The sequence below is a fragment of the Leucoraja erinacea genome, chromosome 17 (assembly GCF_028641065.1).
Source record: "Leucoraja erinacea ecotype New England chromosome 17, Leri_hhj_1, whole genome shotgun sequence".
NCBI classification, from domain to species: Eukaryota; Metazoa; Chordata; class Chondrichthyes; order Rajiformes; family Rajidae; genus Leucoraja; species Leucoraja erinaceus.
Window position 1 is genome coordinate 38,805,275 of NC_073393.1, and position 20,361 is coordinate 38,825,635.

Here is a 20,361-nt window from a genome sequence, read left to right on the forward strand (position 1 = left end):
AAGTGCACTTATGCAGACAAATGCCAAGAAATTCATCACCAGTTGGTAGTGTCACATGCATCATGTCGAATAGACAATTTGCTGTACCGTCACCAAAATGTCTGTTGATTTCAATGGAGCTGAAGTTTGAAAATATGTTCCAATGTGTGTGCTTGTATGGTGTTATTAACAGGTGATGAATTTCACTGTAGTGTATTATCAATGTCTCTTCTGAAGCAACCACAACATAAACCACGCAGAAATAATGATCTTGTTTTGTAAAGAACTTCTTGATTCAGATATTTGTTAATTATCATTTAACATGGCGATTTTTTTGTGGTTTTGAAGAGTTCAAGATGCATGTAAACAGTTATTTGGAGTACAGTAGAACAGTGTTATAGTTTGAATAATAAAAAAACATGTATTTACAGCAAACAATCAAAGCAGTCAAATAATTTTATGATATAGCTAAGGAGTAAAAATAGCTAATGTCAATATCTGTAATGAAAAAATTAATACAGGTAGTTGATCACGTACGTCACTAGATGAAAGAAAGCAGTCATGTTTCCCTTCTGGGCTGCCCACGGCACTGTCACTGTCTTGCGTTTTGTTTGGAAGTTGCCTCAGAGCACTCAATCATATCAAAACTTTCAACCACAGGTAAAGTGGTAAGAAAATGGTTAAAAATATCTTCTCAAAGACAATTAAAGATTGCAATAAGCGGTCTTGTTATAAGAACTCCACCCAAAAATGAATGCAAAATAAAGTTAAACAGGATAATTAAAAAAAATGTTTACAAGGACCTTGAGCTGGAAAGTGGGATTAGATTGGGCGTTTTGTTTTGACTGGCACAGACGGTATGGAGGAAATGACCTCCTGTGTCATCAATCTACCATGCTTCTGTGATATCAGATATTTTTTAATTGTCTAAACTTATCAGAAACGTTTCGCTATACAATCTGCTTCTTCCTCTTACAACGGTAATAATATTGACCCAAGTCCCTGTGACCTTCAGCAGATAAATATTATAATTTGATCATGAGCTAGATAGGGCTCTTAAAGATAGTGGAGTCGGGGGATATGGGGAGAAGGCAGGAACGGTGTACTGATTGGGGATGATCAGCCATGATCACATTGAATGGTGGTGCTGACTCAAAGGGCTGAATGGCCTACTCGTGCACCTATTGTCTATTGTTTATTAATATGAACCCATTATTTCTATGTTGGCAAAGAAAGGAATGTACTAACATTTAAATGCATTCATGAATATTAATTAGAAAATAGCATGTTGCTCTTTCTTTCTCTATGCTTTCTGTTTCTGTTATTCTTTGAAGGAAACCTTGTTTATACTAAACTCAGTTTCTGAAAAAGGTAATCCTCATATTCAGGCTAGCCCATGAATATTAGTATGAACCTGAAACCTAACTCTTGTATTATCCATCTCAATAGACAATTGACAATAGGTGCAGGAGTAGGCTATTTGGCCCTTCGAGCCAGCAACGCCATTCAATGTTATCATGGCTGATCATCCCCAATCAATACCTCGTTCCTGCCTTCTCCCCATATCCCCTGACTCCGCTATTTTTAAGAGCCCTATCTAGCTCTCTCTTGAAAGCATCCAGAGAACCTGCCTCCACCGCCCTCTGAGGCAGAGAATTCCACAGACTCACCACTCTCTGTGAGAAAAAAGTGTTTCCTCGTCTCCGTTCTAAATGGCTTACTCCTTATTCTTAAACTGTGGCCCCTGGTTCTGGACTCCCCCAACATCGGGAACATGTTTTCCATCCCTTAGCGTGTCTAAGCCCTTAACAATCTTATATGTTTCAATGAGATATCCTCTCATCCTTCTAAGCTCCAGAGTGTACAAGCCCAGCTGCTCGATTATCTCAGCATTTGACAGTCCTGCCATCCCGGGAATTAACCTTGTAAACCTATGCTGCACTCCCTCAATAGCAAGAATGTCCTTCCTCAAATTAGAGGACCAAAACTGCACACAATACTCCAAGTGTGGCCTCACCAGGGCTCTGTACAACTGCAGAAGGACCTCTTTGCTCCTATATTTGATTCCTCTTGTTATAAAGTTCCTTTTGAGTGTTTTGTTCTCTTGTGGTAGTGGATGGCTGATCTTTTGATCCACTTTTTTTCAGGTTAATGCAGAGCAAAAGGTGGTTAGTAGTACTGCTGGGATGCAAACTACTGTCAAGACGAGTCCTCTACTGAAGGTGTGAAATTCTTACTTTGGAAGTATTCTCTGAATTTTTGTTTAACTAAAATGTTATTGCATGCAAAACTAATACCATAAGGATTTATTCTGTATCGATTGTGGCTCAATCAACAGACAATAAAAAGTGGATGACTGTGAGTCAATTATGCACTCTGTATCATTCCCTTCACTCTTTAGACTTTAGAGATACAGATCCCCATTTCTTCTCTCCAGAGATGCTGCCTGTCCCGCTGAGTTGCTCCAGCATGTGTTTATACCGTCTTCATCAGTCCTTCTTGCAGCCAGTCATTGTGTCCTAATCTCAACTGGTGACTGCATCCTCCTCTCTGTGCTTTGGTATAAAAAATATTATTTTAAAGGAAACAGTGTAAATCACAGAATGTAAGAACAAGGAACTTAAGTAGTACCAATGCAGGATAAGCTAAAGTTATAGTACATTTAATGGTGGTTGAGGCAAACTCCAGATAACTCGTGGTCATGGCAATATAGTGTTTACATTATTGTATTATCATTCCAGAGATCATGTCAAATGTTATTGTTGTAAACTGAATATTTGAATTTAATAAATCTGGCAACATTTATGTTAGCATCAAATAGATCATTTTCACTCCATATTTAAATTGGCATCGATTTAACCATTCCATCTTGTTGGTAAAACTGAAGTCGTTCTGCTGCACCATTAGACAAATGATCTGTTCAAAAGTGCAGGTGAACGACTTCAGTTTTGATAATTGATGAATGATCTATTTGATTTAATTAACAGTTAACCAGTTGTGATTTTGTGAATGATTGGTGCTGTGGTTTATCAACTGTTCAAGTTCAAATGTATTTGTCACATGCACTATAGTGAAATGTAATTTACCATGCAGCGTTACAATCAAAAAAGGACACAATACACAACATAATTCAACACAGACATCCACCACAGTATTCTTCACTGTGGTGGAAGGCAATACAGTTCAGACAGTCCTCCTCCCTTGTTCACCCGTTGTGGGGATCCTGAACCTCTAGTCACTGCTACAGACGGCCCAATGTTCAAGCCCTCTGGTCGGGATGGTCGGAACGCCGACGTCAGGAAAGGTCGAGCACACCCCGCGGACCGGAGCTCCCAAATCGGCCACCTCCTTACTGGAGACCGCGGCTTCCAGATGTTAAAGGCCGCAGGCCGGCGGTCGGAGCTCTTCCCTGGCGACCCCCGGCGAGGGGTTGCCCACACCACGATGAAAGATCCGCTCCACGCCTGCCGCCAGAAGCTCCACAGACCGAGGCTCCAGGATGTTGTAGGCCGCAAGCCAACGGTCGGAGCGCTTCCCCGGCAACCCCCAGCAAGGGGGGTCCGCGGTTAAAGTCCCTGCAGGGCCGCCGCTGAAGCTCTGGGCCCGACTCCGGGAAAGGCCGCACCAAACCAGCTGTAGGGCCGTGAGGAGGGGTTGGGCAAAGAAGCGACAAGGAAGAAATTCGCATCTCCATCGAGGTAGGTGCCTGAAAACGGTTTCCCCCTATTCCACCCACCACCCCCCACGCAAGACATAGAGTTAAAATGTGTTCAAGAAGGAACTGCAGATGCTGGAAAATCGAAGGTACACAAAAATGCTGGAGAAACTCAGCAGGTGCAGCAGCATCTATGGAGTGAAGGAAATAGGTAACGTTTCGGGCCGAAACCCTTCTTCAGTTAAAATGTGTTTTTGATTGTTCTGTTTCAAAGATGGCTGCCGGAAGTGAGAGTCAATGCTGACTTGACTAGCTGCTGCTGCTCTCTTGTCGATTTGTGTATTGTTGCTGTCCCTACTACTACTTGTTTTTGTTTCATTTTGTTTATATGTTTGTAAGTTGCTTGTCTTAATCTGTAAGGTGTCCTTGAGAGCCCTGAAAGATGCCCATAAATAAAATGCATTATTATTATTATCAGAGAAACACTAAAACATACTTTAAAAAACAAAAAATTCTTGAAACAACAAACCCGCTGCAGGCGAGGCAGCCAGATCGCAGCGCCACCGGAGGTGTGAAATGTGTAGGGAAACCTGATTTGTGTTTATATGGCTCCTTCTATGGCCTAGGGTTATACTCTACAGTGAATTAGGTATTTTTGAAGGCTGGCCACTGTAAGAACTAAAGTAGACAAAAATGCTGGAGAAACTCAGTGTGTGAGGCTAAGAGCTAAGGCGATTATTTTACACAAAGCTCCAGTAGACAACAGTATAATAATGGCCTGTTTTTCTATGTTAAATGAGAGATAAACGGTGGCTAAGGCATCAAATGTTGGCTCCACTGCTGCTCTTCGATTGTGCTATGAGATTCCTTGTATCAACCTGAGAGGACACACGATTCATGTCTGAAGAAGGGTTTCAGCCCGAAACGTTGCCTATTTCCTTCGCTCCATAGATGCTGCTGCACCCGCTGAGTTTCTCCAGCTTTTTTGTGTACATTCATGCACACTTCCTCATTTTGCATGCAACCATAATGGAAGCACCCATCAGACTCTGAGGCAGCCACAATCCTTGCAGGATTTGTTCTGTGTTGATTGTAGCTCAATCAGCAGATAATAAAAAGTAGATGACTGAGTCAATTCTGCACTGTATCTTTCCCTTCAGTCTTTAGAGATACAATGTGAAAACAGGCCCTTCGGCCCACTGAGTCCAGGCTGACTAGCGATCACCCATACACTAATACTATCCTACAACTTGCAACTTGGGGATGATTTACAACTTATAGAAGCCAAGTACCCCACAAACCTGTATGTCTTTGGAGTGGGAGGAAACCGGAGCACCTGGAGAAAATCCATGCAGTCACAAGGCGAACGTACAAACTCCGAATAGGCAGCACCAGAGGATTGAATCCTCTGACACAGCAGCACCTCTATTGCTGTGCCACTGTGTTGCACTCTACCTATGGTACATGAGTTTGGCTTGATTGTATTTATGTATAGTATTATCTGATTTGATTGGATATCAAAGGTTTGCAAAACAAAGGTTTTGATTGTATAGGTGACAATAATAAACCTAAACTTGAGTTGAAAACTAGTGAGAAACAGTTTGTAACCAAAACAATGTCAATTTTTATATTCTATGGGACTTGAAGCATTAAAGCTGTTTCTCTTGGAGGACCTGGCGTGGGGGGACCGCCATGAAAGATGGGAGAATAACAAAGGGGGGACTGGCGGGGTGGGGTGGGGTTGTAATATTTTGGCAAGCAATGCACACAAAGAATTTCACTGTGACTTGTCACATGTGACTAAGTTTTCATTCATTTCATTCATTCTTTCCAAAGATGTAGTTGGTGAGTATTTCCAGTGATTTCTGGTTGATGTGTGAATTTCTTGTTTTGCAGTATCGTGCTGAAATTGTTCCAAAACGAATGATGGAAATGAGTGAAGCGATCAAACAACGAGATTTTGAAAAGTTTGCTCAGTTAACCATGAAGGACAGCAACCAGTTTCATGCTACGTGTCTTGATACCTTTCCACCAATCTTCTATCTGAATGAAATTTCCAAATGTATCATTAATTTGGTACATAGATATAACTCTCACTTTGATGAGACACTGGTACGTTGACCACTGTTATCTCGATATTCCTGACATTGACATTTAAAAGGTATATATGTATATAAGCCTACTCTAAAATTCACCCTCTCTCCTAAAATATTTTTAATACTTGAATTTTTTTGTTTGGAAAATTGATGTAACAAAGTATTTTACTAGTTTAATGCATATTCTGACTGAATTGCTCTGAGAACATTTAAATGATATTGTACTATTCTTAAAGCTTTAGTCTGAAACGCCATTGGACACTAATTGGTGTAACAAAAGTTTATTTGCATTCCTTACTGAGCTTCAGGACATGAAATGTTTGTTACCCTTCCTAACTACATGTACACAATTCAAACAACTGCAATTAACCGATGCAATTTAGAATTTGATCGCTGCAAAATATTTGACATCTGTTAAGAATCAGATTTTTAATTGGGCAAGAAAAAACAGAATTTGTGTTGTCAAGGACATTCCACTTTCTGCCCTAGATTATTCCCTAACCTTCAAATAACACGGTTTTAAAGTTTAAAGTTAAGAAAAATGATCTGAATTTGAGGATTCAGAAAAAAGAGGGGAAGGGGGGCGGAGGAGGGAGAAAAAGAGGGGGGGGAAGGAAAGAGGGGGGAGGAAAGAGGGGGGGGAGGGAAGAGGGGGGGGGGGGGAGAAGAAAAAGGTCGGGTCTCCGTGCAGGGAAGAGATTTAAAAGTTTCCCCCACCCACCCCCCACACATACACATTTAAAAGTCCACTACAAACTATACCCTCAACAGGAAAAAAAAAACACAGACAGACTGCAGAGGCCGCTGCGACGTCGGTCGCGCCGCCCACCCACTTATGATTTGTGTATAAAGACAATCTGATTCCTCTTAATATCAACAGTTTTCACACTAACCATTTAAAAAAGTTGCTCTGCAGTTCTATTTTTATACCAAGTAGATGACATCACATTTATTCAAATAGTCAGGACATGGGAGACGGAATGCATTCATTTCACTGAAAAAAAATCCTTCAAAACATCATATTTAGTCCATTTAGCAATCTAATGCGTGCCACAAACAAACCAGATCCCTGGTCACAATCCAGTTAAAAGATTTAGAGCAGCCGGGGCTCAATATGGATTTCATGGTCACCCACTGCTCACAGCTTTCCAACTTGAAAATAATCAATTTGTTCTTACTGTTTAGTCAATTAACCAAACCTTAAGTCTGTTAACCAATCCATGCCAGTCTATACCTCCAACATTGTGTACCCTACTTTGGTTTGGTAATCTTGAGTGCAAAGTCCAAATATACCATATCACCTATCCACCATTCTGCCAATGACGACCACAAATATGATTTTCATAAATATGTTAATTATCTAGTTCTTGAATATTGGATTCCAGCATTTTTCTTCTTACAATGTCTAGGAGCTGTTCTAGAATCTAAAGAATTTTGGAAGATGACAATTGGTTCAATCATTATCTGTATAGTTGCCATCTTCAGATCCTTTGGATGCAGCTCATTTAATCATTGGCGTTTATCACCATTTTGTCCCTTCAATTTCTCCAGGTTTTTTTAAACCAATGGTAATTTATTTAGTTTCCCATCTATTATTTACCTATAGTACTCCATTGTTTTGTATTGTCTTTTTTGGGAAGGTGTATAGAGAATATTTGTTTAATTACATTTCCCTTTCCTTATTCCCCAATGCTGAGTTAATCAGCAGGGCCACATGTTAACTTCATTTAATCTTCTTCATTTTTGTATATTAAGAATGGCACCGGGCAGCACAGGGATGCAGCAGTAGAGTTGCTGCCTCATAGCGTCAGAGACCCGGGTTTGATCCTCACTACAGGCGTTGTCGGTATGCAGTTGTCGGGTTTTGTCCAGGTGCTCTGGTTTCCTTCTACACTCCAAAGACATTGTCCCTAGTGTGTAGGATAGTGTTGGTGAACAGGGTGATTGCGGGTCGGCGTGGACTCAGTGGCCTGTTTCCACGATGTATGTCTAAAGTGAAATAAAGAGACAGCAGGCCCCAGCTAAGTGGTGTTATCTGACAAAAATAAATCAATACCCTGAAAAGAAAGGAGACACAAAATGCTGGAGTAACTCAGCAGGATAGGCAGCATCTGGAGAGAAGGAATGGGTGACGTTTCGGGTCGAGACCCTTCATCAGACTAATGTCAGGGGAGTGGGCAGGACAGATAGAATGTAGTCGGAGACAGTAAGACTGGTGGGAGAACTGGGAAAGGGGAGGGGATGGAGAGAGAGGGAGAGCAAGGGCTATTTGAAGTTAAAGAAGTCAATGTTCATACCGCTGGGGTGTCGGCTACCCAAGCAAAATATGAGATGTTGTTCCTCCAATTTGCACTGGGCCTCACTCTGACAATGGAGGAGGCCCAGGACAGAAAGGTCAGATTGGGAATGGGAGGGGGGAAACTCCCTGTTTGGAGTTGCTGCTTGGAGTGAACCGACAGTAAAGTAGTGCACTCCGAAATTCTCTTGTTTTGGAGTGAATGGAATCAAAATTTAAATATGGCGAATAACTGCAGCCCAACTAAGTTCAACATTTACAACTTACATTCTAACTTCTCTCCCCCCCCCCCCCCCCCCCCCCCCCCCCCCCCCGCCCTCTGTGCTTGCGAGTGTACATGTGATTTGCCACTCACTACATTTACAGTGGTTACATGCAGGATCTTGTTTCTGCAAAAGCAATGTAATTTGGATTGGTATACCAAATTGTTGCAGATTCAAGATTTTTAATCGGGTAATTTATTTACTGCAGAAAAATTGTACAAAATAACTTTTTTCAGAGAGCTTACAACTTTTATTTAACTCCAAAAGAGCTAATCTATTACTCCAGCTAAGATATTTGTTAGGAGTAATTGATCTAACAATCCAAATTCCATATGTTTCAGCATTACTGTTACCTTTAAATATAACTTTATTCTATTTATGGTGGTAAAAGGCTGCTGTCTATTTATTAAGAATCTAATGGTATTTTTTTCTGTTGCATTATAGCATTTGCTCAATCATTACATTTGCATGTTGGTGCTCCCTATTGTTACAATAGTTAATTGAAATGAACATCTAATAGTTGAAAGACAGCATTCTTTATGATGTGCATGGTTCTTTAAACTAAACATATAGATTGTCTATGGATTAAAAAAACTTTGAATTGCACTTGGAAATATAACCTGTTTCTGATCTACTTTACCCTTCTTTTTAGGTAGCATACACGTTTGATGCTGGCCCCAATGCAGTCATTTTCACACTCGAGCAGCAAGTGGATAAGTTTGTTGAAGTTGTGAAGCATTATTTTCCTCCGGAAGAAAATGGTGAACAGTATGTTGTTAATGTAGATACTTTTTAATGAATGTGGCTCTCTTACCACTGCACACGACAGTCTTTTTAATTTACTGTCTGATGTCTAATGAGTGAACCATTTACTTTTTTTTTGGAGGGTAGTTGTACATCTGGAAGTGAAAACTCTTCTCTAGTTGGCAGTTTCAATATTTATCATAAATTTCTAGCTGCCTTCTTCCTCAAATCGTAAACTTTAATTTTAGTGTTCGATGCACAGACAAGTAGAGTTGTCTTTGCCTTTGCATTATGTGCACAAGCTATGGTCAATTTTATTTAAATTAATAATGGCTTAATTTTCTGCTGCATTGGAGAAATTTTAAGTTGTATGTGAGATTAGCATGGGTGTCAGAGGTTATTGGGAGAAGGCAGGGCAGGAGAATGGGGTTAGGAGGGAGAGATAGATCAGCCATGATTGAATGGAAGTAGACTTGATGGCCCGAATGGCCTAATTCTACTCTTATCACATGATCATATGATGTGGTATTGCAAATTGGTTAATCTTGTTCATCTAAATTATAATTAAATTTCAGGAATATAAAAGGTTCCTCAATTGTAGAGGGATAATTCTGTGAACATTAAATGTGTCATTTGGCAAACAGCCATTTTAATTTGCCTTCACCCAAAATTAATGCGGTTGCTATTCACTTCCTTGGCACGTATTTTGCTATTTGGCAACAGCTAGACACAATCTAAAAATTCCAGATGGCTGTCTTTTAACGGTATATTCCTATTGCAAATCAACAGTGTATTTAAGGAAAAATGTTCTGTAGTTTCATTTTTAATGTAGAAGGAAGAGGCAGTTACTGGATATAACATTACCAATTACCAAATATACTGGTATGCAAGTGAAATATTGACTCTTTCTATCGCACGCTTGTCACTATCGAAAATGATCCAAGAGTTGTAACATAATGTTTCAGCTGTGTAGGTTGTTGGTGAGACTGTGTATCTGGAATATGGAGCATGGCAAACAAAACTGCAATATGAAGCATGTGAGAGAATGCAGAAATGATTAACAAGAATGTTGTACGGAATGGACGGCTTGAGTTATAGAATAGGCTACAGCTAGGCTAAATCTGAAAAGTCTTAACTGTCTAGGTGCTTGGCTTTCAACAGTAGATTATTTTCCCAAATGAATACTGTTATTTAACTTTTACTGTTATTTAGCTGTACACTGCATGGACAAATGATTAGGAAAGAACTGCAAATGCTGGTTTAAATCAAAGGTAGACACAAAATGCTGGAGTAACTCAGCGGGACAAATGATTCCTTGACTGCAAGGTTTGCAAAACAGAAACTTGCATCCATACCAGAACTCCATTGATTGCAACAGAGGACGTAATGGGATTAGATGTACCACAAAGAATTATGCACAAAAAAACAGAATGCAACTAGGAGCCAGATAGTCAGTCAAACAAGTCAAAATACAAATCAATCTTATTGTTACATGCACAAGTACGGTGAAGGACAGATACAATGAAAATGCAACAGAGCCACATAGATTCCGATAGTACACAAAAACAGAAATTATACATGAGTATTACAAATTCTACAAGACTGAAAAGAAAAAGACTGCAAAAAAAAAAAGACATTTAGTGCAGAGATACATAATTAGAAAACTGGCCCATGGTAATACAAGAGGTGTTCTGTTGCCAGGATAGGATTAGGGTCAGTGGCTGGTTGGAGAAGGTAAAATATTAGAAGGACGATGGGGTTGATGGTATTATGGTAGGAGAGAAAAAGATGCCAAAGCCATTATGTTTACATTGGGGGGAAAAAAAAGTTGTACAGCAAGGAAACTGGCCCTTAAACCCATAACCTGCCCTATCCATTAATGATTATTTGCACTAGCCCTATGTTTTTTTTTTGTTTTTTTTTTTTTTGTTTTTTTTTTTTTGTTTTGTTTTTTTTTATTAGAAGTTAATACAGCACAAAACAGTACAGTGGCACCTAATTTTAGGTGCCAACTATGTAATACCGTAATCCATTCTATGTACAACCTCTAGTTTTATGTTATAAGAAAGAAGTAAGCAGAACAAGAAAAAGAAAGCAATAGAAAGGGGAAAAAGTGGAAAAATAGATGGTAGAGAGTAGAAAAACGTGAAGTGTGTATATAAAAAATAAAAAAAGGAAGAGAGAAAGAGGAAAGTAGAAATAGAAGAGAAGGCCCCTTAAAAGAGAATTTTTCAAATCTGTATTCGGAGATGTAGCTCTATCCGCGTCATGAACTGAAATCAGCAATCCTTACGGCACCGCTGCATCACATGATTCCAAAAAGTCGATGAAAGGAGACCAACTCTTTAAGAATTGGTCATATTTATCTATTAGTCGGAGTCTCATTTCTTCAAGGCGTGCTATGTCCATCATATTCCTAATCCACATTTTAACAGTTGGTGTGGTTGTATTTTTCCAAAATTTAAGTATCAATTTCTTTCCAATTATTAACCCATAATTAAAAAAAAACATTTTGATCTTTATTTAAATTGGTATCTTCTCCTATTATTCCAAATATAATCCATTCCGTTTTGGGTTCTGCACTAACCCTATGTTAATCCCATTATTTTATTCTCATCAATTCCCTAAACCTACACATGGGGACAGTTTACAATGGGCAATTTACCTACTAAATCGCATATCCTTGGTATTTGGGCGGAGACCAGAGCACCCTGAGAAATCCATACGATCACAAGGACAACAAGCAAACTCCACACAGACAACACACAGGATAGTACTGTAGGTTCTGACACTGCAAGGCAGCAGCTCTGCTACTTGCACCAATGTCATCCTTTTCTCTTCAGAATGTGAATATTCCATGGTACAGTTATTTCACAGTTCGATCAAAAATGTCCTTGAATTTTTTTCCTTGCCCTCCCCAAGCTTCATCTCTTATCGCCTCCTCCCACTCTATTTTCTTTCACCTTATTCCCTCACTATAATTAACTCGCCTCCAAACCTCACCTTGCACTCCATCGGTCCTTTGCCTTATGCATATCATGGCAGCACGAGTTGAAGAATTTAATAAGATTTTGGAGATTAACAGGCCAAAGCTGGCAAGAGATATAACACTTCCACCACTGAGAGGGAATGTAAGAAGTCCAAGGAATGTTTCTGCATTAGTCAGACCACAAAGACTGGGGTCCAAGAATGGAGAAGTTTTAATCCAATGGGGCTGGGTGGAGCACGGACAGCGTGGTTGGTGAGCTTGACGTCTGAGATGGCCTGGCTAGCCGAATGTTGCCCTGGCTGATAATGGACCCATAGTCCGACTATAGCAAGACTATACTCCGGTGTTTCAGATGGATTCAAAAACACTGTTGTAAATTGATGTACACTTTAATTAGTAAATTGTTTTCGTACCATGATACAAGTAGTTCTACCTTAACCGAAAAGGTTACAAAAATTTAATTCTGACATTTCTAAGGATGTCAGGGTTGTGTGTATTCGTATATATATATTTTTTTTAAGTTAAATGAATCTGCTATTTCTTCCAACAAATCAACAAAATACAATATGTCATGTGAGGTGATTTATAGAAAAATGTTTGTCAGGAGAATCTTCAATTCAAAAAAATGGACATGCTCCTGACAGGGCGCCGGCTTGGTTTACTAGGTTTAACTCAACAGGTGTGGCAGCATCTATGGAGCGAAGGAAATAGGCAATGTATCGGGCCGAAACATTGCCTATTGAGTCTGAAGAAGGGTTTTGGCCCGAAACTTTGTCTATTTCCTTCGCTCCATAGATGCTGCCACACCCGCTGAGTTTCTCCAGCATTTTTGTCTACCTTGGATTTTCCAGCATCTGCAGTTCCTTCTTGAACAATTTACTAGGTTTGTTTGAATTTAGGGATTTCTGAAAAGTACAGTAGTAAAGCAAGTCAAATCAGTGAGTTGAAGTGAATACTGGTGAAGAAATTATAGATTTTGTAAATAAACAGGCCTTGGATCTGAAGTAAAGGGAATTTAATGAGCTGAATTTGAAGGGATTTCGCAGTTTGAAGGAATTGGAATACTCAGTTGAGTGAACGAAATATTGTTTATCTTGAGTTGCTATGAAGAAAATTAGGAGAGGGAAAACTGCCTCTATACATAAAAACAAATTGCAACAGAAATTATTGCAATGGAAGACATTTAAAGACTGCATGGATGAACTACAAAAATTGTTCATCCCAGTTTGGCAAAAGAATAAATCAGGGAAGGTAGTACATCCATGGATAACAAGGGAAATCAGGGATAGTATCAAAGCGAAGGATGATGCGTACAAATTAGCCAGAAAAAGCAGCATACCGGAGGACTGGGAGAAATTCAAAGACCAGCAGAGGAGGACAAAGGGCTTAATTAGGAAAGGAAAAATAGATTATGAAAGAAAACTGGCAGGGAACATAAAAACTGACTGCAAAAGTTTTATAGATATGTGAAAAGAAAGAGATTAGTTAAAACAAATGTTGGTCCCTTGCAGTCAGAAACAGGTGAGTTGATCATGGGGAACAAGGATATGGCGGACCAATTGAATAACTACTTTGGTTCCGTCTTCACTAAGGAAGACATAAATAATTTGCCGGAAATAGCAGGGGACCGCGGGTCAAAGGAGTTGGAGGAATTGAGTGAAATCCAGGTTAGCCGGGAAGTGGTGTTGGGTAAATTGAATGGATTAAAGGCCGATAAATCCCCAGGGCCAGATAGGCTGCATCCCAGAGTACTTAAGGAAGTAGCTCCAGAAATAGTGGATGCATTAGTAATAATCTTTCAAAACTCTTTAGATTCTGGAGTAGTTCCTGAAGATTGGCGGGTAGCAAACGTAACCCCACTTTTTAAGAAGGGAGGGAGAGAGAAAATGGGGAATTACAGACCAGTTAGTCTAACATCGGTAGTGGGGAAACTGCTAGGGTCAGTTATTAAAGATGGGATAGCAGCACATTTGGAAAGTGGTGAAATCATTGGACAAAGTCAGCATGGATTTACGAAAGGTAAATCATGTCTGACGAATCTTATAGAATTTTTCGAGGATGTAACTAGTAGCGTGGATAGGGGAGAACCAGTGGATGTGGTGTATCTGGACTTCCAGAAGGCTTTCGACAAGGTCCCACATAAGAGATTAGTATACAAACTTAAAGCACAAGGCATTGGGGGTTCAGTATTGATGTGGATAGAGAACTGGCTGGCAAACAGGAAGCAAAGAGTAGGAGTAAATGGGCCCTTTTCACAATGGCAGGCAGTGACTAGTGGGGTACCCCAAGGCTCAGTACTGGGACCCCAGCTATTTACAATATATATTAATGATCTGGATGAGGGAATTGAAGGCAATATCTCCAAGTTTGCGGATGACACTAAGCTGGGGGGCAGTGTTAGCTGTGAGGAGGATGCTAGGAGACTGCAGGGTGACTTGGATAGGGTGGGTGAGTGGGCAAATGTTTGGCAGATGCAGTGTAATGTGGATAAATGTGAGGTTATCCATTTTGGTGGGGCAAAAACAGGAAAGCAGACTATTATCTAAATGGTGGCCGATTGGGAAAGGGGGAGATGCAGCGAGACCTGGGTGTCATGGTACACCAGTCATTGAAGGTAGGCATGCAGGTGCAGCAGGCAGTAAAGAAAGCGAATGGTATTTTAGCTTTCATTGCAAAAGGATTGAGTATAGGAGCAGAGGTTCTACTGCAGTTGTACAGGGTCTTGGTGAGAACACACCTGGAGTATTGCGTACAGTTTTGGTCTCCAAATCTGAGGAAGGACATTATTGCCATAGAGGGAGTGCAGAGACGGTTCACCAGACTGATTCCTGGGATGTCAGGACTGTCTTATGAAGAAAGACTGGATAGACTTGGTTTATACTCTCTAGAATTTAGAAGATTGAGAGGGGATCTTATAGAAACTTACAAAATTCTTAAGGGGTTGGACAGGCTAGATGCAGGAAGATTGTTCCCGATGTTAGGGAAGTCCAGGACAAGGGGTCACAGCTTAAGGATGAAGGGGAAATCCTTTCGAGATGAGAAGAACTTTTTTCACGCAGAGAGTGGTGAATCTCTGGAACTCTCTGCCACAGAGGGTAGTTGAGGCCAGTTCATTGGCTATATTTAAGAGGGAGTTAGATGTGGCCCTTGTGGCTAAGGGGATCAGGGGGTATGGAGAGAAGGCAGGTACGGGATACTGAGTTGGATGATCAGCCATGATCATATTGAATGGCGGTGCAGGCTCGAAGGGCCGAATGGCCTACTTCTGCACCTAATTTCTATGTTTCTATGTATACAGATAAATTAGTTACCTGAATTTGAAGAAATCAGTAACAAGACTGGAAGGCTACAGCAATTTCAGACAGAAGTTAAGGTGCTGTTTCTCAAGTTTGCATTTGGCCTTGTTCGCCTAGTGCAGGAGACCACAGACTAGTCAGTGGAATGGAGAATGAATGTGTCAAGCTGCAGGGAGCTCTCATCCGGGGACTGAATCTGATGCTTCACCAAGTTGACACCCAATCTGCATTTGGCCTCCGCTGTGTAGAGAAGATCACATTGTATACACTGAATGCAGAATGCTAGATTGAAAGAAGTACGTGAATTGCTGCTTCACGTAGAAAATTTCTCCGCTACCCTGTGAGGAAAGATGGTGGGAAGCGAAGAGGTAAATTATAAGGGTTGCATCTCCTGTATTGCATGAGAATTCCTATGCTCCACAAAATAGTGCAATGAAAACTTCTCTATTTGTTTGAGAGGGAAATTGTGAATACCAAGGAACGGTGTTTTTTCTCCTAACATTCCTCACAACTTTTGTTTTCTAGGTTCCTGAAAGGTTTGCCTGTAAATCCAGTCCCTCTATCAGAGCCACTGAAGTCGAGCATCCGCATGGATCCAATTAAGGGTGGCATTCGATACATCATTAATACTCAAGTAACTCTTTAAAATATTACTTCCTCTCTGCTGCTTTTTCCCCGGTTTCAGGATTCTGTCTGCATGAAAATGTTTTATTCTGTCTGCTCTTTGTTTAGCAAATCTATATCTTCAGAACATGGCCTTGCCTCCTGATTTAACTGCTTCAGTCTGTGTGGAATTGGATTCTGTAATAGCACCTTTTTGTGGTTTGCATCATTTGATTCCTTTTCTTTAAAGACATTGTTGGGGGCATTATTGTCAATCTTAATAGCGAGGAAGAAGGTAGCAGGAACACACCAATAGACTGGTCAGATTGGCAAAAGAAGTAGCATCGGAAATCATTGCAGGAAATGTGAGCTAATGCACCTGGGGAGGACATGGAAGGCATGAGGATTGTGCAATAAATGGTTGGGTGCTGAGGCTGCATCTACAGATCTCATAGGAAAGGATGAGGTGGTTTAGAATGGATTGGTATACTTTATTAACCAAACCATTGATTAAAACTGCAGGGAAATGTAAGGGGAAAAACTGATCAGTTAACAGTTGTATGAAACATGTGATAACATTAGAGGGTGCAGGGGAAATTCACAATGATGTCACCTGAAGTGAAGAAGTTTAATTCTAAGGTGAGATTGATTAACAGGATTGTTATCTATGTACACGGGTGATTTCTGCAAGGTGCATTAAAGTATGAGAAGCACAAACACAAACCTGATTTACCTGAGCAGAAAGGCCCAAATTAGAAGCATGAATTTAACATAATTAGAGTAGAGGATAGTTGAAGCAAAATATTCTTGATCAGACTACTGGGGTTCTGGAACTCGATCTGTGAATACAGAAGCCCTGAATATAATTGTTATAAAATTACCTTTATATACAATTGATTATTTTTTTTCACTGACAAGGCTAAGAACAGAGAAATTGCTGGAAATTGGGAATTACATAAATAATTCCAATACTCAGGATAGAATAGACTCTCAAGAGTTTTGAGTTTTAAAACATATATATATTTTTAAAATATTTTTAATTCACTTGCAGCTAAATGTTTTTTCACATCGTTTGTATTCCCTGTCATTTCTATATACCACAGATATGCATTGCATGCTGTCCCAGGCTAATCCTGGTAAGAATTCTAATCAAGTAACTAGCCAGTTGTCACTGGAATTAGTGTTGGGCATCTTCTATTCTAATCCATATTGATCTTAAATAGAAGGACAGAGTGTACCTGCAATGCCTAAAGCAAATACAAGTTGTGCGAAGAATAAAGAGTCTGCAGAGGGATATAGATAAGGATACGCGAGTGGGAAAGATATTGGCAGATTGGAGCATAATGCAAGGTTGTCTTCTTCAGAAAGAATGAAAAAAGAACATTGTTATTTACATAGAGACGATAACTTGTTTGCATTACAAAGGAATCTGGAGTCCACAAACATGAAACATAAATGGTCAGCATGTATATACAGCAATTAATTAGAAAAGCTAATGGAATGTTGAAAGCAATATGCAACATACAAATTAGGGAAGTGTTATTTTAACTTTACAGAATTTTGCTGAGTACTGCTTATGTATTTGAAGCAGAATTTGTATGCATTTGAGGCAGCACAGTGAAGATGCACTAAGTTGATTCCCGGAATAAAGGGGTTGACATGTCAAGAAAATTGGACCTATACTCATTGGAGTGTGGAAGAATGAGGGTGGATTTATAACATGGGTGCTAAGAGGTTGTTTGCCATATCTGGGGTAGCTAGCTTCAGAGGGCACCTTGTTCCAGAATAAGAGTTCACCTGTTTCATACTACTTTACTAACTTTAGAACCAGTAGAGCTGTTCTAACTTTAGAAACAGTTGAAATGTATTTAGAATCTCCCATCTTGTTCTGAATAAGATTGTTTTGTATAGAATTATATAGGTTAGATGAAATAACGTTGAAATAGTTTCCTTTGAGAGGATGTTTTTCCACCTTGGGATTGGAATGAATTTCAAAATTTTCTAATTTGAAGGCTGCCTGTATTTATTTCTGGAGATGATTGAAAGTAGAAATACCCTAATACCTCCTTCAGAAGCAGAGTACCACTAGTTAAATGTTTCTTTGTTCATGGCACATTGTTCTTTTTTGAATTTAATATTTGCTCTAAATGTTTGTATCATTTTATAAAGGCAGGACCAGGGCCACAGTTGATAGAAGACATCAACCACCATCTCATTGGAGAAGATGGACTTGCCAAGCAATAGTGACTGAACGACAGTTTTTTGCAAAAAGTGGACAAGTTGCAAGACGTTCATGTTAACTAACAATCTTGACCTGTATGTATGATATAACTTGTATGTTCAAGATGCAGTCACTGCTTTTAGTCTGTATCAACAAAATACAAATGGTGCTTGGATACAGTCCTAACACGGTGTATAGGTGGAAATGTGAAGTATGGTTTTCAATATATTGTTCATCAACTCATTCCCCTTAGAACTCACAGCCTATTATTATAATTTAAAATTTGTATTCCCGAATCCTGGTCATATCCACTAGTTAAAATAAAGAGCACAAAATCGCTGCTAGTACAGCAATAATAACTGCTGTGTATATTCAGCAATATCTTTATCCAAAACTTTCTAATGTAACCTAATGAAATCCCAGTCAATATTCTTACTAGAACTAATCATTTGCTCCCAATCAAATTCAGGATGTAGAATTTGTAATTAGTGTTTCACTCGGGTGAATTCTGCTGATGTGCAAAACGATAAGCTGCACATCTGAAAAATCACTTGGCTTTAACAAGTAGAAACATAGAAATTAGGTGCAGGAGTAGGCCATTCGGCCCTTCGAGCCTGCACCGCCATTTAATATGATCATGGCTGATCATCCAACTCAGTATCCCGTACCTGCCTTCTCTCCATACCCTCTGATTCCCTTGGCCACAAGGGCCACATCTAACTCCCTCTTAAATATAGCCAATGAACTGGCCTCAACTACCCTCTGTGGCAGAGAGTTCCAGAGATTCACCACTCAGAGATTCACCAAAGTAGTGTAACATCCCTGTGTCTAATTAGTTAACTACTGTATTTCCTTTACATGCACATTGTAATAACTGATAAACTGCAGAATTTGCAATTGCAACTGTAAATGCAGTAGATTTTGCTTTTTTCAAAAAGTTAAATTGGTCATGTGTGCAATCAGAATAATACTTTTTCCCAAAGAACATACAACATTTATTAAATATATTAACACTTTTTCCCAAAAAACATACAAAATTTATTAAAAGAGAATATTTTGAAATAGTATTACTGACTTAAATCCAAATCTAATGGTACATTTGTAGGAAAAGCTGTGCTTGCGGAGGTGAACATTGTTATTCAAGCACATGTTTAATGGCAAAGTTGGCAAATTGGTTATCTATGCCCGTTTTTTTTTATTGTACACTTTCTCAGGATTATTGGCATTTTATATTTATTATTTCTGGTTATTTACAAATAAATGGTTTTATTTGCCGTGCTTTCTTTCCCACCCACCAGCCAATAATCAGTCCATTTGATGAGGTGGGATGGGCGTCAATATATGCAATTTGAGTTCATATTCTGATTTACTTGGGGCTTTCAAAATTATTTACCTCTTTTATTTTGTGTAAGGTGATTTATAGTGGTGAGCCAACATTCTACCGTGAACTATAAAACGTTGTTATTTTGGATACTTTTGCTGATTTTGTATATATCTGTTTGTGCTAGATCCAATTTTGGAGCAGCTGTACATGCCAAACAGTATTTAAATAAACCATGCAATGCAGAAGTTACAGTGAGGAAAAACTGAATTTGTATATAATTAAATCATCAACAGATTATGCTATTGCGTGAATAATTTTAGTCTAGTTTTTTTAGTGTAGATACATAGCGTGGAAACAAGACCTTCAGCCCACTGCGTCCGCACCGACCAGCGATCCCTTCACGCACTAGAGACAAGTTACACTTATACCAAGCCAATTAACTTACAAACCTGTGCATCTTTGGTGTGTGGGAGGAAACCGAAGATCTTGGAGAAAACCCACGTGGTCATGGGGAGAACGTACAAACTCCATACAGACAGCGCCCGTAGTTTGGGTCGAAACCGGGTCTGGCGCTGCAAGCTCTGTAAGGTTGCAACTCTGACGCTGTGCCACCGTGCCGCCCAGTTTATTAAGAGTGTAAGTCTATTAAGAGTATATCTAAGAGTATCATTTTCATTTACTCTAAGGAAGTAGCAACATTTTTAATAATGTATTGAAGTGAAACTTGCATATCAAATAAATAGAAATGTTAGTTTCTTAGCAAATAATATTTTCCTAATTTGAAAATCCTATTTTAATATCAAGTAAAGCACAAACTAGGTACATTACTATTTTCAAACTTTTATCAAAATTTATAATGTCTGAAAGGTCCCAGCGTCTAATGCTGGAAGAGCTC

General features: G+C 39.4%; 1 protein-coding gene across 1 annotated transcript in view; it reads left to right on the top strand.

The window, feature by feature from the left end:
* mvda (mevalonate (diphospho) decarboxylase a) overlaps positions 1 to 19,728 on the top strand; it is a 40,995-nt gene extending 21,267 nt beyond the window's left edge. Inside the window, exons 6-10 of the mRNA XM_055649006.1 lie at positions 2,127 to 2,201; positions 5,531 to 5,746; positions 8,942 to 9,057; positions 15,844 to 15,952; positions 18,091 to 19,728. Coding sequence (XP_055504981.1) covers positions 2,127 to 2,201; positions 5,531 to 5,746; positions 8,942 to 9,057; positions 15,844 to 15,952; positions 18,091 to 18,165 — 591 coding nt within the window. The 3' untranslated portion in view covers positions 18,166 to 19,728. The remainder of the gene's footprint in view (positions 1 to 2,126; positions 2,202 to 5,530; positions 5,747 to 8,941; positions 9,058 to 15,843; positions 15,953 to 18,090) is intronic.
* Positions 19,729 to 20,361: the final 633 nt, after the last annotated feature.